This window comes from Cnephaeus nilssonii, assembly GCF_951640355.1.
Source record: "Cnephaeus nilssonii genome assembly, chromosome: X".
NCBI classification, from domain to species: Eukaryota; Metazoa; Chordata; class Mammalia; order Chiroptera; family Vespertilionidae; genus Cnephaeus; species Cnephaeus nilssonii.
The window spans coordinates 69,997,304-70,024,259 of NC_137071.1; the positions used below are offsets into that span (position 1 = coordinate 69,997,304).

General features: G+C 47.7%; 1 protein-coding gene across 1 annotated transcript; it reads right to left on the reverse strand.

Moving 5' to 3' along the window:
• Nucleotides 1-883: 883 nt before the first annotated feature.
• LOC307095333 (nuclear RNA export factor 2-like) lies at nt 884-10,928 on the reverse strand (the record flags this gene model as incomplete). The annotated part of the gene is given in 19 exon segments (XM_079764564.1): nt 884-922; nt 3,524-3,660; nt 3,765-3,823; nt 3,943-4,050; nt 4,191-4,246; nt 4,327-4,413; nt 4,416-4,451; nt 5,063-5,099; nt 6,885-7,011; nt 7,014; nt 7,166-7,273; nt 7,392-7,480; nt 7,627-7,696; nt 7,812-7,892; nt 8,008-8,112; nt 8,223-8,306; nt 9,129-9,282; nt 9,518-9,683; nt 10,835-10,928. Coding segments are annotated over 19 exon segments (1,638 nt in total).
• Between the last annotated feature and the right edge of the window lie 16,028 nt (nt 10,929-26,956).

The following is a 26,956-nucleotide window of genomic DNA, read 5'->3' on the forward strand; positions in this document are numbered from 1 at the left end:
GGGTTATAGAATCTATATGGCTGGTAAAAGTGCATGGAAATTAGTACATATAAAACTGATAAAATTTCAGTAAGCTCTGTGAACTGTACCAAGAGCCATTTCCTGTTTTTTTATAATGCTATAGTAATGCAAGATGTTATTGTTGCAAGGTGGTGGAGGGTATACATGACCTCCATGCATAATTTTTGAAACTTCTGGTAAATCAATGAATATTTCAAAATAAAAAAAAGAGGGGGAAATAGGGTTAGGTACACAACTCTCTAAATTTTGTCAGTGACACTTTAGATATAAGACAAAAAGTTAGTAAAAAGTTTAGCATAGGTTTAGACCAGTGAAATGATCAAGAAATCCATAGATACTACAATGAATATGGCACTCTACTTGATAAAGGTGTTAAGTTTGTTTATAGAAATGAGCATCACAGTTTGTGAGTTACTCTGAAGTGGTAGAGAAATTATCAGGGTACAGGGAGCAAAGCTTGGGTTTTAATGTAGTTCAGGAATGGAGTCCCTACTCTATAATTTTCAAGCTCTGCAAATGCCTGATATAAATGCTAGAGACTTCCATGGATGAAGGGGAAGACTGGACCTTGTGGTCTTGGTCCTGTTGGCTCATGTTGGGACAGGGGAAGAGCAATCCAAGACACAAAACATACAATGTGCAATGTAACTCTTTAATATGAAAATAAACAGGGACCTTGAGTGGGAAAAGTACAGAACAACTGGCAGGCTTCAAGGTAAACTTTGGATTCCTGGTCAGTCCAGCTTCAACCTTAGTCATGGATGTGGCCTCAGATTGCAAAAGAGATATAACAAATATGATGAGTATGAAAATGAGAGCACCTAAAGGCTCATTTCCCGGGCTTTGTTTACAAGATCCTAGGTCACTGCATGAAGGCTTCCTCTGGGATCTTGCCCTTCATCTAGAAAAAGTCAAGAGAGAGCATTGGGAAGACAGCAGAGCAAGGAGCACTGAGATTCATCCCCAGGCCACCTGACTTCTGTCCACTTGGCCTTGCTAAAAGCCTGGGACCCATTTCCTTTTATCTCTGAATTCTCAGACTTCACTTTTTAATGAGGAAAGAACTTTAAGTTTGTGTGTCATCTCATCATTGTACTAAAAGCACATGTGGTGGGGGAGGACAGATGACCTCCCTTAGGACCAAGTGGAGACACTTTGACCTCACAATGTCACTGCTAAATCTTTCCACAGAAATTTACCAAGATGTATATACCAGAAAGACTAGGTGGCACGCATGTAATGCTGAAAATGTAGTGAAAAAGACAAATAATTATCAACTAGAGGCCTGGTGCACGAAATTCATGCACAGGTAGGGTCCCTAGGCCTGGCTGGCAATCAGGGCCGATCGGGACCTGCCTTCCCCCGGGTGTCGGCTGCTGGCCGGGGCCTTCCTTCGTTCCATGCCACCCCCTGGTGGTCAGTGCATGTCATAGCAAGCGGTTGAACTTCTGAGGGGATAATTTGCATATTAGCCTTTTATTATATAGGATAATACTTATGGACTACTGGAATTCAACTGCTTAATATACAGATCTTAGCAGTAATAAGGTAGCTTAACATACACTTAGAGGAAACTACATTGGTGCTAATAAAAAGAAAAAAATATCAAAACAGTGTATACAGTAGGAAAACTGGGTTTTACTAAATACTTCAATGTACTAGCATACAATTAAGTTTTTTTCACATGTGAACTTTTGTTAAGAAGGAAAGATCTAAAATAATTACTCTAAGTTCCCACTATGCAATCCTCCCAACTCCCTCCTATCCCCACGAACACCCACCACTCACTTTTGAGACCATTAGAAGCTCATCCCAGATGGGGTGGAGGAGACTTGTTCCATTTTCTGCCTCTCCTGAGAGAGGGTGGGCCCAGTGCTGAAGGAAGGTGTGGGTACTTGGGTGGAAAATGCATTCTGAGTCTTGTTGGGAGTGATGTCCCTCACAAACAATTCATCATTTATGATACATAGGCTGGAGGAAAAATGGACTTTCAGACAACTGATGGATGGACAACCCCACACCCTCAACAATGATTCTGCTTCCACTGCCACTCAGCAACCAGATTCCTCCCAGGCCCACCTGTTATCTGCTCCCCAGATTCCTTGCCTGGTAGCTCTGCCCCTCTCACAACCACACCCTTGGAGAGACTGTCAACAAGCTTCACTAGATTTGTACCCCTAACCCCATTGCATTTACTCTGTAAAACAGCTCAAGGGAGAGGGTAGTCTAATCCCATTTTCAGAGGAAGACATAGTGTCAGAGAGAGGTCATGCAATTTCACTAAGAAATAAGTCTAGTGAGTGTTGGCATCATGAAGAGAACCTGAAAGAAACATGAAACACTTTGTGTTCTAACTCCAGAGCTCATGCTCTTGACCCCATAGAGGACTGTTCCTTAGATATACCTTTTAGCTTCCCATAACACTAAGAAAGCCCCAAGGTCATGTACTGCCACATTTCCACAGCCCTGAGCCCAGTCTGCGCTGCATGTTCCCACCCAGAGCACAGTACTCACCTGCAATTGTTGGCAGGGGTAGCGATGCAGGTCCGGGTGAAGGCACACACAGAATTCTGAGACTGTCCTTCCCCTTCAACAACAAACATCAACACCCACCTTGGAGTCACCAATGCTTTACACTCTCAGACAGTGTTCCCCAGTCAGGATGGGACTCCATACTCATGTCCAAGGGGATAACTGTTCACTGGGAGTCCGGGCGTCTGAAGTGGGGATGGCAACAACAGGAGCAATCTGCTCCCATTGACACAGACCCGACTATATGGGAGACCCTAGGACAGTGATGGCGAACCTATGACACGCGTGTCAGCACTGACACGCGTAGCCATTTTTGATGACACGCGGCCACTGAGGCGGCCGCATGCCGAAGATGAAACATTTGCTGCTCCTGAGGATGAAACATTTGCGAAATAATGTTTTTTCCTCAAAGTGACACACTACCCGAGTTATGCTCAGTTTTTTGGCGCAGTTTGACACACCAAGCTCAAAAGGTTGCCCATCACTGGCCTAGGACAACAGTTTCACCAGTTCATTTGATTCATTTTTTTTTTTTGCAGCTACCCAAGAGGTATTATTAGCTGCATTTGGTTAGGTAATGGGCCCATGTTCCCACAATCAGGATCTGGGATGACAGACATCAAACCCCACACCTGTGTACCCAAAGCCCCAGCTATGTGGGGCTGACAGACATGGACACAGGTCAGACCAGATGGTTTGGGGACAGACTGGAGGCAGAACACACACAGGATAGTAATAAAATAGAAAGGATCTGGGAAGCTGAGAGAGTTCTGAGAGGGAGCCCAGCCAGGGGGAGGTAGCAGTAGGGCATCTGGGGAGGGGACTCCACACACTTACCTTCCTTGAATACCCCATGGACACGAAAGAAGAACAGGCTTTCCTGAAAGGGAGGAGTGCAGTTGCTCAGCCGGCTGCAAGTTTGACATGCTTGATCTACACCTACCACCCACCTGCGTCTTTCTGGGCCTACCTGGGGGATGAACAGGATGCTTTCTGACTGGAACCATATGTTCACGATAAAGGAGTTGAGGTCATGCTGTGTTTTGGGCAACATACAGAGGGCACTCACAATGTCATGTTTTGTATATTTCAGCAGCTGAAAACGGTCTATGGGGGAAGGACAGCGAAAGTCAGGGTTGCCACTCCCTGGGGCCTATGACTGACCCTTCATGCCTCCTTTCCCTGCCCAATCCTCCCCATCCCACACGCACTGGGGTCCTGGAGGTTCTTCATATTCCTGTTATCCTTGAAGTACTCAAACAAGCTGCTTCTAGGAGAAAAAGATAACAGGATGTGGAGGTCCAGCCAGCGGGGGTGCTTTCATGAGCTGACTGGTTTCTGCTGGGGACACCCTCCCCCCAGAAAAAGAGTTTGAGCTGTGATACTCACGGGGCTGGGTTGTCTGGGATGTAGGGAATAGTCAGAGAGAAGCAGGCTTCATCGTGATAAGCACTGAGGAGATTCTGTCTATCTCCAAAGTCATAGATAAAGTAATATCTGTGAGGGGACAATGAAGACAATCTAACTCTATGGACTGGACCTCAAGGGTGACTTGAAAATTCTCAGGGCAGACCTGTGCTTGAGTGGACTGGACTGTCCTAGCCCTCCACATTCCTGGTGGTTCCAGGGGTACTTACTGCTGCAGGAAATGCAGGACTTGATTCTTCAGACCATCAGATCCTTTATAGCTTTCCTGGAATCAAAGACATTTGAGACCATCTGGCTGATAAAGCCTCCCTTACAATAGCCCAAATTATGATCTTTCTTTCTCACCTTTATTAAGGGTTTTATTAAGTAGGGTCTGTCAATGTCAATGGCAATTGGAGGGTATAAATCATGTCCATCCTGGAGAAGGGAAGATATGTTAGTAGTACAGACCAGGGAGGTGGTCTTGGGTGATTAAAAGAAAGGATGTGACCAGGAGACGGAGAAGGTCAGAGGTCAAGAGTGAAAGAGCATGCCCAGCTGGCGTGGCTCAGTGGTTGAAAGTCAACCTACGAACCAGGTCACAGTTTGATTCTTGTTTGGGGCATATGCTTAGTTGCCAGCTTGATCCCCCATGTGGGGCGTGCAGGAGGCAGCCCATCAATGATTCTCTCTCATCACTGATGTTTCTATCTCTCTTTCCCGCTCCCTTCCTCTCTGAGAACAATAATAATATATTTTAAAAAGAGTGAAATAGCTATGGGCAAGATTCCAATGGGTGTCTGCATCATAATGTCCAGGAAGTCTACCGTTTTATGCAACTTGTGTATGTGTGTGTCTTTGTGTGTTGTTTCTCTTTCTTTCCCTCCCTCCTTCCTTCCTTCTTTTGCTGTCTCTCCTCCCCTCTCTCTGTGTATATACAATTTTCACAGAGATCATATTCATGTCTTTTTCAAAAGTCTATGTCCCCCAAAAGGTAAGGGTCTGATGCAAACATGTAATACAGGAAAGATACAAAGGGCTTGAGGGCAGGTGTGGAGGTCATTAATATTAGCAAGAGAAAATGACGAACGTAGGCACTTACCAAGCGTAACAACTTGGGGAAACATGTCATGATGGCGCTGTCCAAATCCAAAAATAGAAAGAAGTGGTTGATAGTTTGGGTTACAATGCTTCTATTTACTTAAAACACTGATGGCATGAACAGAGATAGGTGTTCTGCCCACACAGCAGCATCCTTTACCCTCCTCAGTCTCTGATTTCAAAGCTTCTGGGTTAACTTCCCTGTTGAGCACTAACCATCTACCATATGGAATCTCTGAAACACAGAGTCTTCTCATCTCTATCCACACCTTCATATTCATATTACTTCTCTTCCTTCTTCCCTTCCTCACCTTTTCCCTTTCTCTCTCTTTCTCCCTCTCCATTCTCCTGGTTACTCCTCCAGTGCCACAAGACATAGCATTTGGATCTCAGACTCCAGGGCTTCTTCCTTCTCTCTGCCTCCTTTTCCTTCCTCTAGGCCACCACTGATGGCTCCAGAGAGAAGAGGGAATGTGATGGGGGCTCAAGGCTCTGTTACCTCACTGGGGGTCCAGCATCCTGCCAGGAACAGGACATGCCCCAGAGAAGGCCCAGGACTCTGGGATAAGGAGGGAAGTGAGGGAGGGAAAGGGATGAAGACGGGAGAGTAAGGTAGGAGCGGAGATTGAGAAGGCACAGAAGAGTAGAGACAAAGGAGACAGAAAAAGAAAAGGGAAGGGAAAGGAGCTCTGCCCTGGCAGTGGAGGTGGGGCCAGGAAAGAAGAGAGAAGAGAGGGGACATGGTTCCCCTGTGGCAACCCTTTCCTTCATCTGCCCCTGGCTGGCCCTGGGTCTCCAGGTAGGAATGGAAAACATGCACCTGTTGGCCTCAGGGCCATGGGATATTGGTTGAGCCTTTGTCACCTGTCAATCTGAACCGGGCATGGGAAATGTACCACCCTAGGGATCAGGAAACCTTCCTCAGAAGGAGTAAGGATCAGTCCCCAGTTGAGCACAGGGTCAAGGGTCTGTGGCCCCCTCTTATGTTCATCACCTTCTCTCCTCATGGCCCCTGTGCACCTATGTCTGTCTTAGTTGGTTCATTTTTTGAGAAATCCTACCTGCTTAAGGTTACCCAGGGGTCCTCTGAAGGACCAGACAGGTGATGTGATATGTGGAGGGAGGTCCAGGGACCCTAACAGGACTGTCCTTCTGTCTCTTCAACCCCCTCTGCCCTCTGCCTTCCATTGCTTCAAGAGGCCCTCTGCTCACTGCCCGTGGCTCACTTATGGCCCCCAACTCTGGCTTCTACCAAGAATGGCCCCTCCTTGATATTGTACTAAAGGAATGCATGTCATGATGACTGCCACCTTGGGCCTGGGCCCTTGACATGGGGCAGGAAAGTCCCCACATTTACCTGGGATTCTAGTGGAGAACCTTTACATGCAAGGGAAAGAAGGTTATTCCCAAAATGGTTAGGGATACTCTGTATCCTCTAGAAGCAGGAAGGATTGTCTCACATGCATCTGTGGTGGAGGATGTTTCTCACCCCAGATCAGCAATTATCTGCCTGGAGGCTCAACACGCTTAGTCCTGGTGAGCAGGCAGCCCTGTATCCTGGAGCACATTCTTGGTGAGCATGCTAGAGAAAACTATATGCAGAGTCAGGAGCCTGACCCCAGACCATGAGAGCCGGTGAGCAGTTCAGAGGAAGAGTAGGAAACCTCTAAGTATAGGTGAGGGCTACAGAGAAGAGAAGGTAGGGCTTCTACTCCTCCCAGAGGACCAGGGCTGCTACCATCTGTGACATGGCACTGTCAGGGGTAGTTTATGCTGCCAGGAGTCAAAGGACCCCAGGAATGATGAGAGGGGCTCACACTGACCTTATGTAAGTGGACTGGTCTGAAAAGGTGCTGCACAGAGGGTTATCTTCCAGCCACAGTTCTTCCAGTTTCAGGCCTTTGATTTTGCACAACTCCCAGGTAGAGTTAAGCTGAGAAATATGGGGGGAAACTGAAAAATAGTCCGAGGAAAAAGGGACATACCAGCTCCTGAACCCATAGCCCACTCCCTTCCCCACAGGTACCTTCGCTTACTTCCTGTCATCACTCTGATGAACACTACCACCCATATCAACCCAACTTTGATCTGTCCCTCTTCTCACCTCATTTTTGGAAAGGTTCAGAATCTTGACTGTGGGTGCCATCTGTGAAATATCAGACAGGCCATCCAGCTGGCGCAGTCTGTTGTTGTGCAAGTTCAAGGACAACAGCTTTGGGGAAGAAGAGTTAGAGTGATGCTTACCATCTAGGACCTGAGAGACAAATCTGCCCACTGTCCCATCTGTTCCACCCCCTACTGTAACACCAGCACTGGGTCTAAGGCCTCACCTCAGGGAAATCCTTTTCAATGATCTGCAGGGTGGCAGCCATGCAGTTTCTTCTATTCAGGATTATATCAACATCATGGTCCACCAAGTCTTCAGGAAGCCAAGAGTAGGAAATAAGAAGGCTGAGAGAGGTCCAGGATGAGCACCAAACCTTCCCTTGTTTCCATCCCTAAGTCTCCCTCCCAGGCAGAACCCTCTGCCCTCAAGTGCCCTAGAATTACTGCTGCCAGCTGTACCTGGGTCATAGCGGAGCAACTGGAGATCAAGAGCTTTCTGAGAGACATCATATCGTTTGCACATGGCCAGCTGCAGAGTGAGATGGAGAGAGAGGTTTGAGGCTGTGGTGGTGACAGGGAAATCAGGGTGGAGGAAAAGGCGGGGGGGATCTGAGGGTAAACATGTACCCTTGAGTCTGCATTACCTTTAGCTGTTCCATTATTTCTGGCTCCAGCTTATCCCGCACAGAGTAGGGTACAGCAGAAGTACTGACAGAGATAGCTATCTGCAGGAAGAAGAGGATGGGTTAGCACCACAAATCCTCGTCCTACAGAAAGTGACCAGCTCCTGCCTGTCCTCCTGCACAGGGACTAAGGACAGATAATGACCTCGACACATACCTTCCGGTTCTCCTCATCATAAATCTTGTTGCTGACATCCTTCAATGCAGAGGCAGTGCAAGCATCCTGGACAAAGAACCGGGCCCTGTTTTTCACGTAGTGAAACTATTGGGATTGAAGCAACAACCATAGTGTCAGAAGCCAAAGGCCCCGCTGAGCCGTGTCTCTCCCCCTTTACTGTGCCCCCCTCATGTGGCTTCACCATCCTCTCTTACGTCCACTGGAGTGAAGGGGACAATGCAATAGCTCTGGATTGAATCCATTAGCCATGTCCTGTCATACTTTCTTCCATAGGCAACCTAAGGGCGAAAAGGGCATGGAGACAGGAGGGACAACATGAAAGAAGGCTGGAGAACAGACCTAACCCAGTGTTCTTTTGCTACCTTCTACTGAGCTTTAAAGGGCTTCTAAAGTAAAGACCACTCACATAATTTCTTATGTTTGTGACAAATATGGAGTTCTTAAATACATTCTCTCTCCATTTATTTTTAAAAGTATACTTTTATTGATTTCAGAGAGAAATGGAGAGAGAGAGAGAGACAGAAACACCAATGACGAGAATCACTGATTGGCTGCCTCCTGCATGCCCCACATTGAGGACCGAGCCCACAACCAAGGCATGTGCCCTGACCCAAATAAAACCATGACTTCTTGGTTCAAAGGTCGATGCTCAACCACTGAACAACATGGGCTGGGCTATTATCTCTCCATTTGAAGCTCTCCTCCCCATAAACAACTTAAGGTGTTAGACATTTTCTTCCTTTTATAAAGTTCCAGGAGATCCTGTCTAGGACACTGCTTGCCCCTCTGAGACGTTTTCCAGAGACTCTACCCCCCATTTTCCACATCCAGCTTGAGCCAAACTGAGACATCTAGTGTGGACTTGCTCCATTTCCTTGACAGTAGTTCCACCTTTCCTTTTAGACAGCCCCCTCTGTTTATCATATAGTCAGCCTGTTTCCTTATATTGCTTCAATGAATTTGCCCTTAAATGGTTAATAAAAAGGACAAATTGGCAACTCTCCCCAGCAAAGTACCGAGCGTCTCTACATGAGACCAACACAGTCCACCTGATCTTTCTCTTCTGCACATGCCATACATTTTTTTTTCAGGACACTCACTGTGACCTTGAACCAACTCCCCAGGGTTCGATCTTGTATCTTCTCCTGCATTTCACTCCTGAGATGTGTTCTATTACTCCACAGAGTAACACGCAGACAGCCTTTTTTATACCATTGCACTCTCCTCCTGTCCTGTCCTCTTCTATAGGGAGTCCTGCGGGGGGGAAGAAAAGGGTGGCCACGAATGCTAAGAAAGTCTTCTATAGATCCTTCATCTCTGACACCAGGACTACAATTAGGATTGCTCAACCATGATTTCACTTCTAACATTCTTCAGTTTTCCAATGAGAGAAGAAAAGGAAAACCATGGACAGTGAAATAGTTACACAGTCCCATGGGATGCTACATGCAAACCAGGCTGCCTGGTCACTTATTGTCTGTCTTGGTACCTCTGGACTCCCCTTATCTCCACGTTTCCATCATCCTTCAGGACGTGTGGAGGCTGACGCTCATATCCACCATGTTGGTAACGACGGGTCCTGTTGCCAAAATTACGTCGTCGCAAAGAATTCCAACCTTTCTTCCTTCCTTGAGGTGAGCTACCATCATTGTCTTCTGAAAGAAGGAACAAAAATACAAGTTTGGAGACATATTTGTGCTCACTTACCATGTACCATGTCTTAGGCTAACACCATGGCAGGGCAATAAAGTGCCAACCTGCCCTAAGAGACCAATCCCACAAACCCAGAAAGGAAAATCCTCTGCCTGTCCAGATAGGAGAGCCTTATCTGACAGATGGTGCTATCAGGGGGAAAATAGTGCAGGATGAGGAAGGAGGAGCAAGAGCAGGAAGAGAAGGGGATAGGGGAGGAAAAGGAGGTAACTGTTGAACCTTTTTTTTTTTTTTAATGGAGCAGGATTTAAAAAGAACAGAGGCGTATGCATTCATGGGTTAGACTGGACACCAGCCATACATCAGGAAGGCTGTGCTTCCTTTGCCAGTGTAGTACAAGCTTTAATGTCATATGGAGCAGAGGTAGCAGCCTCCTAAACTGTCCTCCTCTCTCTCGCCTTGCCCCCAAAAAAACTCTACTTGAAATATCCAGAGTGAGCTTTCTCTTTGCCCAGTCTGAAATGCCTTTGAGTTCAGGAGACAGCTCTTCCAATCTCAGCTCTTCTGTAGCAAGGGTCTGAATGACAAACTGGATGATGTTTCAACTACAATTTCCAAATATCCAGGGATTCTTCTTTTCTCTTTCTGCTATGGATTTCTAATTTGATCCCGCTATGGTCAGAGAACATACTCTGTGTAATTTCAATTATTTTTAAACTTGTGGAGGTTTTTTTTGATGGCACAGGAGATGGCCTGTCTTGGTGAATGTTACATAGACACTTTGAAAAGTACTGTACTCTGATGCTGTTAGGAGGAGTGGTCTATTTGTCACACAAATCCTGTTAGTTCATTGTGTTGTTGAATCTTAAGATCTCCTATATACTGATTTTCTCTCTAGCAATGCTATCACTTGCTGAAAGGGGGTGTTAAAGCCCAACTATCATTATGGACTTCGCTATTTCTCCTTTCAGCTCCATCAGTTTTTGCTTCGTATACTTTATTTATTTATTATTTTTTAAATATATTTTTAAAATTTCTTTATTGATGAGGGTATTACAACAGGGTCAAAAAGACCAAGCTCACCTCAAATCCTATGCCCAGAACCAATAATGTGTGACTCTGTGTTAGGGCTGAAGTGAGCTCCGAGACTCACTCAAAAACTGCTTCGTATACTTTTTGACCCTGTTGTTTGGTGCATTCATATTTAGGTCCATTATGTCTCCCTGGTGGATTGCTCCTTTTACCATTGTGTGATGCGTCTCTTTAATAAGTTTCTTGTAAATTTTCTACTTTATTGGAGATTGTAGCAACAGGTATGCTCATAAAGTGTCTTGGTTATATGTTACTCTGTATTCATTCCTAAGTTGTGCTGATATCCACCTCTGTCCCCAACAAACACTCCTGCCAACATATGTAATTCAACATGTGGAAGGATTTGGCAGTTTTTTTGGCATCTACAGAAATAAGATGATATCAGTTGTCTCTCTCATATGTGGATTCACTAGGGTATTTTATTTTTACCACATTCAACTGAAACTGACAATACTGGTGGTTTTGGGGGACAGGAAGATTATGGGAATTAGACTTTTAGAAACCAGCTTCCTTTGGGTTCTAATATTTAACATTCTCTAGGTTTTTGTGTTGTACATTTTGTACATTAATTACTCCATATTGCCTCAGTACAAATTATAAGTAAAAATCCATTCACTGCTGATAATTCCAACCAGGCCTCATGCGAATTCCTCTGGGGAGTCATTGCTGTCACTGTGTGGCCCACTGTCAGGACAATCCTATAACTCACAGCCTTTAAGATGTTCCATGTGTGGCACTGGAAGTGAAATTGAGATATTCTGATCTCTTATATCCTTGCACTTTTTTTAAAGAAAAAAGTTTTCAATTTATTTTTTAAAGAGAGAGAAAAACATGGAAGTAAGAGATAAACATCAATTGGTAGCCTCTCACATGCACCCAAACTGGGGATCAAACTTGCAACTAAGGTATGTGTCTTGAATGGGAATCGAACCCACAAACTTTTGGTGTATGGGATGACACTCCAACCAAATGAGCCACCTGACTAGGACACACATTGTAATGGTTTTTTATTGTTGATACACTGTAATTTTGATTTGCATGTCTCTGTTGGTTAGTGACGTTTCCTTCTATTCCTTGCTTGTGGAGTTAAAATTATGGAAGGATGTTGTTGAATCATGTCAAATATTAACAGCTGACAACAGCACCTTCTTCCATATACCCATCTGTTTTCTTTCTCATTTTCCAGGGGACTTGTAGCAATGAATATAAATAGCACCTATTTTTCCCTTGTTAAACACCAGATATTGTGCTAAGTGCCTGACCTAGTAATGCTAAGAACTTATGAGGCTTATTGAGTCACAGGTATTTCTCCAGGGGTTTTCAGTGTAGTTCCATAAAATAACTCAATTCTTGCAATTAACTCATGTGTTATAAACTGTTACTATCCTCAATTTAAGGAAAAAATATATGTGAGTCACCATGAGGCCAAAGATACCTGATCCGGACCATAGAATTTATCAACAGAATTCAAACACTGACCAAGCTCACCTCAAATCCTATGCCCAGAACCAATAATGTGTGACTGTGCTAGGGCTGAAGTGAGCTCCGAGACTCACTCAAAAACTACTGGGCAGTGATGGGTACGGTGTCTGGGACCAAGATGCCCTGAACTCCAGCCATCTGTCAAAGAGAAACATCATTGCACACTGTTCCCCTGTACTGTCTCTCTTTTCTCAGACTCTGTGGGAACTGTTTCTAACATGTGTGAGGTGGTATGTCCTTGTAGTTCTGACTTGCATTTCCCTAATAGCTAGTGAGGTTGAATATCTTTTCATGTATTTGTTGGCCATTTGTGTGTCTTCTTGGGAGAGTTGTCTGTTCAGGTCCTCTGCCCATTTTTTAATTGGATTATTTGCTTGTTTAGTGTTGAGTTATATGAGTTCTTTATCTATACTAATAAAAGGGTAATATGCTAATTAGACCAGGTTGACTGGACATCTTCCAGTCGTCCGGTCCTCCTTCTGGACAAAACCATGGTGGCGGGAACTGAGACAGAGGCGGTTAGGGGCAATCAGGCTGGGAGGCAGAGGGGTTAAGGGGCGATCAGGCAGGCAGGCAAGTGAGCAGTTAGGAGCCAGCAGTCTCGGATTGCAAGAGGGATGTCCAACTGCCAGTTTAGGCCCAATCTCAGAGGGGTCCCAGATTGAAGAGGGTGCAACCCGGGCTGAGGGATGCCCCCCCTCCGGTGCATGAATTTTGTGCACAGGGCCTCGAGTATCTATACCAATAAAAAGGTAATATGCTAATTAGAGTGGACATCCATCTGGACAAAGCCACAGTGGCTGTGAGGCCCAGGGCTCAGGCAGCCATGGGTTCAGGCAGCTGTGAGCCCTGGTGGCTGTGAGGCCCGGGGCTCAGGCAGCTGTGAGTCCTGGTGGCTGCGAGGCCCGGGGCTCAGGCAGCTGTGAGCCCCAGTGGCTGCGAGGCCCGGGGCTCAGGCCTCGCAGCCGCAGTGGCCGGCAGTGGCAGTAGCAACGGGGTGATGGGGGTGGCACTTTCCCCTGATCAGCCCAATCAACTCCTGCAGAGGGAGGCCAGACTGTAGTCACCTCCCCACGGAAGCATGCCTAAGCCGTCAGCAGGACATCCCCTGAGAACTCCGGACTGTGAGAGGGGGCAGGCCGGGCTGAGTGACCCCCTCCAGTGCATGAATTTTTGTGCACCAGGCCTCTAGTATTTTCTATATTAACCCGTTGTTGGAGCTGTAATTTGCAAATATCATCTACCATTTGTTTGGTTGCCTTTTTGTTCTGTTGGTGTGTTTTTGTTTGTTTGTTTTTGCTGTGCAGAGCTTATTTTTTAAAATGTATTTTTACTGATTTCAGAGAGGAAGGGAGAGGGTGAGAGATGGAAACATCAATGATGAGAGAGAATCACTGCTCCTGCCCACCCCACACTGGGGATTGAGCCCGCAATCCAGGCATGTGCCCTGACCTCCTGGTTCATAGGTCAACGCTCAATCACTGAGCCATGCCTGCTGGGCCAGAAGCTTTTTAGTTTGATATAGTCTCATTCATTTGTTTTTGTCTTTACTTCCCTTGCCTTTGAGGTCAAATTCAACACGGAAATTTTAAAGGTAATTCTCAAACTTGTTTAAATAATACAGCCACATGAGGAGATTGAAATATTCACTACCACCAGTCCACACCAATGACACTTAAAGAAGAATTGGGGTCAAACCCAGGAAAATGCACTTTTCAACTCCCCAGGTGACTGTAGTGTGCAACCAAGATTGAAAACTACTCTGTTAAAATATCAGCTTTTGGTTTGCCACCTTATTTTGCTCACTTTCCACTCAGTGTTGTTTTGGGGCTCTAGCGATTCCATAAGCTTACTTAGATCAGGGACTGGAAAACTATGGCCCATGGGCCAAACCTGGCCTGTGGCCTGTTTTTCTGGAGCCTTTAAGATAAGGATGGTTTTTACATATTTGAATTGTTGAAAAATCAAAAGAATATTTTTTGACAAGTGAAAATAATTTTAATTTCAAATGTTAGTATCCATACATAAAGTTTTACTGCAACACAACCATACTGTTTCAATTGTGGCTATTACTCTACAATAGCAGAGTTTAAAAGTTACAACAGAGATCAAATAACCCATAAAGCCTCAAATATTTATGATCTGTCCCTTTCCAGAAGAAATTTGTTCAGCTCTGGCTTAGAGTGAGTGTCCTTAGAGCAAGTGCACAGTAACTCTCATAAATGGCTAGAGGTCCCTTTGGCAAAGCTCAAGAAGATTTACTATAGATAGTTGTGACTTCATTGTAGGGCCTTGTCTAAGTAGTCTATTCATTCATGGTTTCCTAGGTCAGGTGTGGGAATTGAGTAAAGGACCATCATTGTCCATCAAGATGGCTCAAGTCCCAAGATCTAGAGTTTATATCTATTTTATTTTCTTATATCTTATAATTGTATTTTATCTTCATACTGATCAAATGCAACTTTTGAGGATGTTAAGGTTTTTCAAGATCCAAGAGGTATGTTGATCAATAAGCCACCTTTTCAAGGGTTTCTATAGCTCAAACCATTGTCACTACTCTTCCATCCTTGTTGCCCTTTACGGTAAACAGCACTCACATAGACTTGGCAGGTTAAGTGCTTTTACTTGGCCTGTGAATCCAGGATTCCAACATTGCCACTGAAATAAGGGGGCCATATCAATGGCAGCATCTCCCATCTATCTGAAGCCTGCACAAGTCAGTCACTTCAGAACACTTCAAAGTCAATACGTTCCCCAATGCTGTAGGGAAAGGAGTGTCCTCTGAGTCCCTAACAGCAGCTACTTGGTCCATCCAAAATTGAGTTCAAAGGCATTTCAATTCAAGTGTCCACAGGTGATAGCTTTTGCAATTGTTCTACTGCTGCCTGCCATGGAATACCAATATTTCATCCTCTAAAGTCATTTGTATCCTTAGTATCTTCAGATCTGCCTAGGTCAGATAACCTATCCCAGATCCCATTTCCTTTGGGGTCTTTTGCTTGCAACCAATTTTGTTGTCAAGTACTCTTAATCAACCTTCCCATTTGCTCATGATAGAGCTTATTCTAGCTATTTCATAAAAATAACATATCCTCAATTAAATATATTACATAGTATACAAAAACTCTTTGAGGGCCAGATAAGCAGGTTTGGATGTTGCACAGCCCAAGGAGGACCAAACATGCTATGTAACTGTTATTGCTGGAACACCACTGTTGCCTTTCCGCTACTTGACATGTATGACACTGAATTCTAGAAACCGTGCTATGGCTGTCCCATAAATACCAGAGGCCTCTCCCATCATACATAGCTGAGCCTGCATGTGGCTCCCACATTATTCAGTTCCTACTCCAAGTCTCACTGTGGTGCATTATGTTTCATACATGGAGATCTGTTTGAGACCCTAGATGCAAGGTACACATGCACGCTCTCTCTCTCTCTCTCTCTCTCTCTCTCTCTCTCTCTCTCTCTCTCCACACACACACACACACACACACACCTCTATTCTTGTTAGCTTTCCAATCTTTATAGCACAGGAAATCATATGAGTGTTTGCCATTGGTGGACTGCTTTCAAAGTTACCCTATGCATAGTATAGTTCACAGAAGCAATTTTTTTTTGCTATTGCTAATGGTATTTTCATAATGAAAATATTATTTTCTATTGGAGTTGCATCCAATAAACTTGTTAGTCTTTATTATTACAATTATTGTAGGTTCTCTTAAGTTTTATATGAAGACAATTATACTCATGTTTCTTTTCATTGATATTCATTTATGTATATATATTTATTTCAGTTTAATACAATGCCTAGGAAATTCAGAACTTGAACAAAAGTGTTTGCTTATGAATCATCTTTGCCACTTCTGATTTAAAATGAAAGGTTTTTAATGTCTCACTATTATGAAGCACATTCGTTGTAGTATTTTTTAAATACCTAGAATCAGTTTAGAGGAGTATTTTTGTATTCCCAGTTAGCTGAGAGTTATTTGTGTTCTTGTTCATCTTCATTGGTCGTTGAATTTTACTGTATGCGTTTTATCTCCAGAATCTTTGTGATAATCACCCTTTCTTACTCCTTTATCTTACTAATGTGTGATATTCAGTTATGAATCTCCTAATGTTAAACCAAAATTGCAAGTTTGAGATAAACACAACTTTGTCATACTGTATTATCTGTTCTAGCCATTGCTGCATTTATCTTGCTATTACCTTATTTCTATTTTTTTACCTTTATATAACTAAGAGTGACCAATAATTCTGAGGCATTGTTTCTCAAAATATACTTAATACTAGAAGCCCAGTACACGAAATGTGCACGGGGGGAGGGGTGTGTGTCCCTCAGCCCAGTCTGCACCCTCTCCAATCTGGGACCCCTCGAGTGATGTCCGACTGCCCATTTAGGCCTGATCCCACACATAGGGATCGGGCCTAAACCGGCAGTTGGACATCCCTCTCACAATGCGGGACTGCTGGCTCCTAACCACTCGCCTGCCTGCCTGCCTGATTGCCCCTAACCACTTCTGCATGTCAGCCTGATCATCCCCTAACCACTCCCATGCCAGCCTGATCAATGCCTAACTGCTCCCCTATCGGCCCCATTGCCCCTAACTGCCCACCCCTGCCAGCTTGTTCATCCCTAACTGTCCTCACCAGCAGGCCTGGTTGCAACCAACTGCCCTCCCCTGCTGCCCCAGTCACCACTAACTGCCTTCCCTTACCAGCCTGGTTGCCCCTAACTTCCCTCCCCTGCTGGCCTGGTCACCTCCAACTGCCTTCTCCTGCAGGTCTGGTCACCCCCTAACTGTCCTCGCCTGATGGACTGGTCACCCCAAACTGCTCTCCTCAGCTGGCCCGGTCATGCCTAACTGCCCTCGCTGCAGGCCTCATCGCCCCAACTACCCTCCCTTTCAGGCCTGGTCCCTCCCAACTGCCCTCCCCTGCAGGCCTGGTCACCCCCAACTGCCCTCCCCTGCAGGCCAGGTCCCCCCAACTGCCCTCCACTGCAGGCCTTGTCCCTCCCAACTGACCTCCGCTGCCGGCCCGGTCACCACTAACTGCCCTACGCTGCTGGCTGGTCACCCCTAATTGCCCTCCCCTGCAGGCCTGATCGCCCCCAACTGCCCTCCCTTTCAGGCATGGTCCCTCCTAACTGCCCTCCCCTGCAGGGCTGGTCCCCCTCGACTGCCCTCCCCTGCAGGCCTGGTCCCCCTGAACTGTCCTCCCTTACAGGCCTGGTCCCCCGCAACTGTCCTCCCCTTCAGGCCTGGCCCCCCCACAACTGCCCTCCCCTGCAGGCCTGGGTCCCCCCAACTGCCCTCCCCTGCAGGCCTGGTCCCCCCAACTGCCCACCCCTGCAGGCCTGGTCCCCCTGAACAGTCCTCCCTTTCAGGCGTGGTCCCTCCCAACTGCCCTCCCCAGCAGGCCTTGTCGCCCTCAACTGCCCTCCCCAGCAGGCCTGGTCGCCACTAACTGCCCTCCCCTGCAGGCCCAGTCAGCCCTAACTGCCCTCCCCTGCAGGTCTGATCGCCGCCAACTGCCCGATCTTTCAGGCCTGGTCCCTCCAAACTACCCTCCCCTGCAGGGCTGGTCCCCGCCAACAGCCCACCCCTGCATGCCAGGGTCCCCACCAACTATCCTCCCCTGAAGGTCTGGTCCCCCCCAACTGTCCTCCACTGCAGGCCTGATTGCCCCCAACTGCCCTCCCTTTCAGACCCGGTCCCTCCCAACTGCCCTCCCCTGGTGGGCTGGTCTCCCCCAACTGCCATCCCCTGCAGGCATGGTCCCCTATAACAGCTCTCCCCAGCAGGCATGGGTCCCCACCAACTGTCCTCACCTGAAGGTCTGGTCCCCCCCCAACTGCCCTCTACTTGCAGCCTGGTCCCCCCAATTATCCTCCCCTGTAGGCTTGGCCCCCCACAACTGCCCTCCCCTGCAAGCCTGGGTCCCCCCAACTGCCTTACCTGCAGGCCCTGTCACCCCTAAATGCGCTCCCCTGCAGGCCTGGGTTCACCCCAACGGTCCTCCCCTGCAGGCCTGATTGCCCCCAACTACCCTCCCTTTCAGGCCTAGTCCCTCCCAACTGCCCTGTCTACAGGCCTGGTCGCCCTCAACGGCCCTCCCCTGCAGGCCTTATCCCTCTCAACTGCCCTCCCCTGCCGGCCGGTCACCCCTAATTGCCCTCCCCTGCTGGCCTGGTCACCATTAACTGCTCTCCTCTGCTGGCCCAGTCACCCCTAACTGCCCTCCCCTGCAGGCCTGATCGCCCCCTACTGCCCTCCCTTTCAGGCCTGGTTCCCCACCAACTGCCCTCCCCTGCAGGCCTGGTCCCCCCAACGGCCCTCCCCTGCAGGCCTGGTTGCCCCTAACTGCCCTCCCCTGCAGGCCTGGTTCCCCCAACCGCCCTCCCCTACAGGGCTGGTCCCCCCCAACTTCCCTCCCCTGCAGGCCTGGGTCCCCACCAACTGCCCTCCCCTGCAGGCCTGGTTGCCCCTAACTGCCCTCCCCTGCTGGTCTGTTCCCCCCCAACTGCCCTCCACTGCAGGCCTGGTCCCCCCCAATTGTCCTCCCCTGCAGGCCTGGTCTCCCCTAACTGCTCTCCTCTGATGGCTGGTCACCCCTAACTGCCCTCCCCTGCAGGCCTGGTCCCTCCCAACTGCCCTCCTCCACAGGCCTTCCAACTGCCCCCCTCTGCAGGCCTGGGTCCCCCCCAACTGCCCTCCCCTGCAGGCCCTCCAACTGCCCCTAACCTGCAGGCCTGGTTGCCCCTTTCTGCCCTCCCTGCAGGCCTGGTCCCTCCCAACGGCCCTCGCCTGCAGGCCTGGTCGCCCCCAACTGCCCTCCCCTGCAGACCTGGTCCCCCCAACTGCCCTCCACTGCCGGCGACCTTATCCCTTCCCACTGCCCTCCCCTGCCGGCCCGGTCACCCCTAACTGCCCTCCCCTGCCGGCCCGGTCACCCCTAACTGCCCTCCCCTGCTGGCCTGGTCGCCACTAACTGCCCTCCCCTGCAGGCCTGATTGCCCCCAACTACCCTCCCTTTCAGGCCTGGTCCCCCCAACTGCCCTCCCCTGCAGGCCTGGTCCCCCTGAACTGTCCTCCCTTACAGGCCTGGCCCCCCACAACTGCCCTCCCCTGCAGGCCTTATTGCCCCCAACTGCCCTCCCTTTCAGGCCTGGTCCCTTCCAATTGCCCTCCCCTGCTGACCTGATTGCCCACAACTGCCCTCCCCTGCTGGCCATCTTGTGTCCACATGGAGGCAGCCATCTTTGACCATATGGGGGTGGCCATCTTGTGTGTTGTAGTGAGGGTCAATATGTTTATTACCTCTTTATTATATAGGATTAGTATTTTTATTTCTTCAATATAAAAAGATTATGTTTTTTGCCTAGAATTTATGCATTTAATATAAATTTTCAAATTATCAGCATATATTTTTCTTAACGTTTACATTTTTAGTGTAAGTACAAGCAGGATGCCTTTTCAATTCAAAAGTGGTTTATCTGTGCCTTCTAATTTTCTTGACCCATCTTGCCAGAGGTTTATTATATTTTGAAAGCACTAGCATCTAGGACATTACTCACCTTTTCCTATCTGTGATCAATTTCATTATAATTTGACCCTATTTTTATTATTTTTCCTTGATGATATGGAAAGGTATGATATTATTTTTATTAAGGATATGATAAGTGAACAGTGTTTTCATCTACCATCAGGTTTTCTTTTATAACTCTTGTCCTTGAATACATGGATGTCCAAATATGCAATACACTAGTTTACTTGGAAAAGACATGTGGCTTACAGTCCTAGGGATTTTAATCAAGTCCATCATGTCTATTCACTTCCATAGTTAGAATATCAGATGATTAAGGGAAATGGAATTGCAGCACTAAAGTAAATGACGTTCTATTATTAATAGATATGAACTTCATTTTAAAAAGATAGCATAAATATAGAAAAATTGAAGTAGAAAAAGCATGAACTTTCTATCTAATAATAGAGTAATATGCAAATCATCACTCCGCTACACTCACAAGCCACGCCCACCAGCCACGCCCCAGCCACGCCCACCATTCAATCTGAGTGAGTATGCAATTAAACTGAAAACATGGCGGCAGCCCCGCCCCCCAGCCTCTCCAGGTCTCTGGGAGTTGGAGAAGTCAGGCGCCAGCGCCTGAGGCTGGCTGCAGCCACAGAGACCAAGAAGCCGCCTGCACCATGATCCCAGGCTGCAGCCAGCCTCAGAAGCCTCAGGTCCGCCTGCCCAACGTCCTGGGGAGACGGAGAAACTGGGCCCCAGCGCCTGAGGCTGGCTGCAGCCACGGAGACCAAGAAGCCGCCTGCCCCGTGATCTCAGGCCTCAGCCAGCCTCAGAAGCCTTAGGTCCGCCTGCCTCACATCCACCTGCCCCACGTCCTGGGAAGACGGAGAAACCGGGCCTTGCACCTGAGGCTGGGTGCGGCCGGGAGACAAGAAGCTGCCGTCCCATGATCCCAGGCTGCAGCCAGCCTCAGAAGCCTCAGGTCCGCCCGCCCCATGTCCTGGGGAGACGGAGAAACCGGGCCCCAGCACCTGAGGCTGGCTGCAGCCACGGAGACCAAGAAGCTGCCTGCCCCGTGATCTCAGGCCTCAGCCAGCTGGAGAAGCGGTTCACCCCACGTCCTGGGGGAGACAAGAAACCAGGTGCCAGTGCCTGAGCCTGGCTGCAGCCCGGGAGATGAAGAAGCCGCCTGCCCTGTGATCCCAGGCTGCAGCCAGCAGCAGAAACCTCAGGTCCGCCTGCCCCACCTCCTGGGGGAGAATGAGAAAGCGGGCCTCAGCGCCTGAGGCTGGCTGCGACCTGGGAGATGAAGAAGCCGCCTGCCCCGTGATCCCAAGCCGCAGCCAGCTGGAGAAGCCGCCCTCCCCACGTCCTGGGGGAGACAAGAAACCGGGTACCAGTACCTGAGGGTGGATGCGATCTGGGAGACGAAGAAGCTGCTTGCCCTATGATCCCAGGCTACAGCCAACTGGAGAAGCTGCCCACCCCATGTCCACCCGCCCCACGTCCTGGGGGAGATGGAGAAACCGGGCCCCAGTACCTGAGGCTGGCTGCAGCCCGGGAGATGGAGAAGCCGCCCACCCTGCGGTCCTGGGCACCAGTACCTGCGGCTGGCTGTGGCCTGGGAGACAGAGAAGCCGCCCACCCAGCGGTCCAGGTGCCAGCACCTGCAGCTGGCTACAGCATGGTAGATGGAGAATCCGCCCACCCTGCAGTCCCGGGCACCAGCACCTGTGGCTGGCTGTGGCCTGGGAGACAAAGAAGCCGCCCACCCCGCAGTCCCGGGCGCCAGCACTTGCAGCTGCAGCACAGGCGAAGCCCTCTGTCCACCATCCCCTAAGGCTGCAGCCAGCCTGGGCGCCTATGGCTGACCAGAGGGAGGGAAGCCCGGATACTGGGTGCCTGTGGTCAGCTGGAGGAGGGAATCCTGGGTACCAGGTGTGGGCCGAGGCAGAGGTAGTTAGGGGCAATCAAGCCAGCAGGGGAGCAGTTAGGGACAATCAGGCTGGTAGGCAGAAGCAGTTAGGGGCAATCAGGCAGGCAGGTGAGCGGTTAGGAGCCAGCAGTTCTGAATTGTGAGAGGGATGTCCAACTGCTCTGTTATCCCATGAGGGGTCCCAGATTGGAGAGGGTGCAGGCCAGGCTGAGGGACACACTCCCCGCTGCCCCCCCCGTGCACGAATTTCGTGCACCGGGCCTCTAGTATATATATAGAATGTGGTCCGTCACTTACTGCATATTTGATTTTAAGAAGTGCTTAATGTCTCTGAGCTTCAATTCCACAATATGGTATTCAGGGGTGCTGTTTGCCAAGTGTTTCTGTTTCTCACCTGTTGCAGACACCTGGTAGAACTTCACTTCTTGCTTGATCCCTCTATATTGGAGGGGATGTGTATGTGATTAGTTCTGGCTAACATGTGTTATTTGGGAGCAAGAACACATGGTGATTAGTTTGAGATTCCCCCCATCAAGGGCCCGCTTCCCCTCAGGCACAGTCACTGATAATTTTCTAAATAGTTGCTCCTTTGACAGTTTGAGTCTCCAATATTCCAATCAGGATTGCTCTGACCTCCAACATGTACCATCCTGTGATGGATGTGCCATGCCATGGACATGTAGTATGATTGAAGAATAAGCCACCGAGATTTGGGAATTTTCTATTACCACGGCATAACCCAACCTTTTCTGTTTCATATATCTCATCTGTAAATTAAAATAATACCTTCTTGCCCAGCCAGCGTGGCTCAGTGATTGAGTGTCGACCTATGAACCCAAGAGGTCACGGTTCGATTACTGGTCAGGACACATGCCTGGGTTGTGGGTTCAATCCCTACTGTGGGGTATACATTAGGCAGCCGATCAATGATTCTCTCTCATCATTGAGGTTTCTCTCTCTCTCCCCCTCTTCTTTCTTCTCTGAAATCAATTAAAATATATATTTTTAAAATAACACCTTCTTAACATTTTTTCTAAGAATTAAATAACTTATGTGATGAAGTTATCACAGTACCTGATATATAATAGAAAATAAAAGATGGAAACTATAATTATTAAATAATGATAAAAGGTTTATTTTGAAAAAGTATGGAAAATTGGTATGAAAGATTCTGCATCTGCTCATTTTTACAGGTAAGTTGTACCAAGCTCTAAGAGTGGAACAGTTTTTTGTTGCTATATATAAGACTTCCTAATGACTTGCACTTAGGCACTCATTTCTTGCCATCATGATATCAGAAACCTATAAATTGGGGGTATGTAAAGAATGAATAAGTGGAACGTTTAAGCAGGAGAGAGACTAATAAAGTAATGTGCTAGAAGAGAATTAGTTTGAACAGGGTCTCCTAAAATGTTTTCTAAAACACACTAGTACCTCAAGTGGCCTGTAGAAAAGTGTTCCATTCCCATATAAGTTGAGGAAACGACCTTCTTTAGACTGAATGTTTACGTTTCCACTTAATCTCCAACATGATGGTGTTTGGAAGTGATGGGGAGGTGCCCCGATGAATGGCATTACTGCCTTTATAAAAGAGACCCCAGAGATCTGTTGCCCTTTCTGCCTTATGAGAACACAGCAAGAAAACAGCTGCTTATGAACCAAGAAGTGGGCACTCACCAGACAAAGAGCCTGCCTGTGCCTTGAGTTTGGACTTCACATACTCCAGAACTATGAGAAATGAATGTCTGTTGTCTATAAGCCACCCACTACTTGCTGTTCTGTTATAGCAGCCTGAAAGAACTAAGACCCTGCCACTCTCTTTGAGATTCAAGTTGCATGTTAGCATAATGTCTTAAAAATACTACAATACAGAAATCCTTTTACCTTTATTTCGGTATATCCCATATTTCTTTGATGGAAGATAACCTTTTTGTTGTTGCTGTCTCTCAGACATAGTGTCCTGTAGAAAAAACTCGGAAGTGCTGAAATGAGAGAAAAATAAAGTGTCTTATTATAATAAAAACAGTACTTTTTAACCATTTATCAAACAATATTTAAATCATCCATAGATGTAAAGACAATCCTTTATTTGCTGAAGTATACTCACTCTGGACCATCTACATGATTTTTATGAAATGTATCCCTTATAATTTTACTTAAAATATTTTCCTAAATAAATTCACTATGGTTTCCTATGTGAAGAAAAACAGGCAGTGTTCAAGGAGTCTAAGAAGCAAATGGTTAGAAAATCAAAAGCTAATAGTGTTTGGTTGGACTAGTCTAAACCACTTAGGGATCCCAAGCACAAAAAGATTACCGCATCCCAACTCACATGCTTTTTTAAAAAATCCTCACCCAAAGATATGTTTTTTAAATTGATTTTAGAGAGAGAGGAAGGGAAAGTGAGAGGGAGAGGAATAGGGAGAGGAAGTGGGGGGAGAGAGAGAGAGAGAGAGAGAGAGAAAGAGAGAGAGAGAGAGAGAGAGAGAGAGAGAGAGAAGGGAGGGGGGAGAGAGAAACATCAATTGGTTGCCTGTTTGCTTCAAATATGTGCCCGACCGGGGATCAAACCTGCAACTTAGATATGTGCCCTGACCAGGAATCAAAGCTGAAACCTTTGGTTGTACCAGACAAACGACGCTCCAAGTGAGCCACCCAGATGGGACTCACACTCTTTAAAAACTACTGAACAGACTGAATCTTCACATGATGCTATGTTCACACTTATATTTTAAAAAATCTAATTCCTTTTGAAAATTATTGCTCTTCCTTTCTCTCTATAGAGACAAATAAGGGACAGAAATGAAAATCAGATTTGGAAACGGCTATACAAATTGGCGTCTGAGAGGTCTCTGGTGTCCTTAATAACACATAGTCAGAGGGAGACAGAGTAAGCCATCACACTGTCATCCAGACAGTGAATATGGCAGGATGGTAAGCAAGAGCAGGGAATTATTTTTTTTTTAATCAGAAGTTTTCTTTGAACCAGAGATTACCTCATTTAAGCTTCACAAAAAACCTTATACGGCAGGTACCATTATTATTCCCAATTTGAAGGTGAGAAACTGAGTAAAAACAGGAAATTATTGGCTTGAAGTTGCACATCTGGTAAGTTGCAGAGTCAAGGAGACTGAAACTCAGATCTGGCTAACTCTTAACTACCATGAATATGTTTCTTCTGTATAAATCTTGAGAGTGAAGCAAATGGCCACCTTCCACTTCTAAAAACTCTCATTCCTCAGTTTTATATGCACTCCCAAGCAGAGTATTCCTCAACTGATTTTTCCTTTAATCGGGGAGCAACTTTTTGCTGCCCAAATGCTTCCAGTCACTATGGGGAGAGGGGGGAAGGGGTGTAGAACGACCATTGAGAAAAAATGGGAAAGGGGCAACACGGTTGGTTTACTGGCCTCCCCTCAAGAAATTTGGCAATCTGCCCGCCCTGTGGAGGCCTGCAGCAGGGAGGTGGGGGTGCCTGGGGTCTGCCCGGCACGGGAGTTGGAAGTGCAGATGGGGGCCTCGGGGGCGGCCTGCCCACGCCCCGCCCCGTGCAGTATTTATTGCTAAGTTATTGTCCAAGGGGGCGGCGCGGGCTGGGCCCCGGTATTTATTGCTGTACACAGTGTATGTTTGTGATATATAAGGTTTTCTTTATTTTGCGTATGATGAATAAACACCTGTTAAAAAGAAAAAAAAAGAAATTTGGCAAATTGAGACATGGAGCCATGGCAGTAGCTAATGATAATGACCCTGCCACAGCTAGAACATCCTGCCCATTTCATTTTATTTTTAAATTTATTTTTTTCCATTTACTCGCTCTATGACCTCTTCCACCTCCACCTATGACCCCCGCCCCGCAATCACCACACTGCTGTCCATGTCCATGAGTTCGCTCTCTTTGTTTCTGTTTTGCTCAATCCCTCCGCCGCCACCACCACCAGAGCAGGCTTTGTTTGATGTGGCAGTGAAGGGAAATGGGCAGGGGTCTTACCCGATTTCCTGAGCCTGGGCCCTGAGAGAAGTCCATAAACCCCTGCCGCGCCCTCTCCCGCCGCCAATTCTCTGAGAAACCTTCTAGTACAGACTCGGGACCCTCCTAGCGGGTGGGTGGCGCCCCTCTACCGAGTAAGGCCCACCGCCCAGGGAGGCAGGATAGGAACGGGGGGGGGGGGGGGACGATAGGGTGTGAGCCGGTCTCATCAAAACCCCCCTCAGCCAGCGCGGACCACAGTTTTAACGGTTTTCTGAACCTACCGGCAGGTCTGACTCCTACCGGCATGTCCGCCATTTCAGTGTGAGGAGTTACCACACACTTAAATGGCGGACATGACCATAGGGGGGTCAAAAGACTGCCGGATGCATGTAAATGCGAAGGACCCTCATACAGCACCGTAGCGGTTAACATGACTGACTGCGGACCCACGTCACCCCAGCTGTGGGGCCTCACCTGACTTCCAAGACCTCCCCTGACAAGAGTCACAAGATGGAGACACTCAGGGATCTAGAGCCCTCGCCGGTCTCAGAGCGCAGACTCTCGCGTGATCATATGTGATGATAGCGCCAATACGTGATCATAGCGTGGTGCGTGATCGGTGCGTGGTGCGTGATCGGTGCGTGGTGCGTGATCGGTGCGTGGTGCGTGGTGCGTGATCATAGCGTGGTGCGTGATCATAGCGTGACCCTCGGCTAAACATGACCCACAGTGATTGGGTAGCGGCAGGGTTCACCCGAGTGCCCGGCTCTTCCTGTGCTGTGATGGTAGAAGCCACGGAACTGCTGAGTTAAATCTGCGCAGTTCCGGAGCCCACAGTCTTCACAGGATTGAGATGGCTGAGCCTGACATGTGACCATAGGCGCATACATGACCATACCATCCACGCAGCCCTAATAAGCCGTTCATTGATGTGATTTTGAGGGCTGAGGCCTTCGCATGCCACTAACTAGTAAGGGCCACATGACAGGATGAATCCACCTGGTGGGCTGGGTTTTTAGGAGTCCACGATGCTCTAGTGACTTGACGAGCTAGATCTACCTCATGACCATAGTGGAAACAGGTCTATGAGAGACCAGGTGAGCTCAGGTGCCGACAGGATCAGTAGTTCTGGGCCTGCCACATAACTATAGTGTCCACATGAGGGCAGTATCCACGTGACCATAGCCTTAGGATCCCACAGTGCTCGCGAGCTGGGTCAGCTTCATGACAGTAGGGTCCTCCTGACCTGCTTG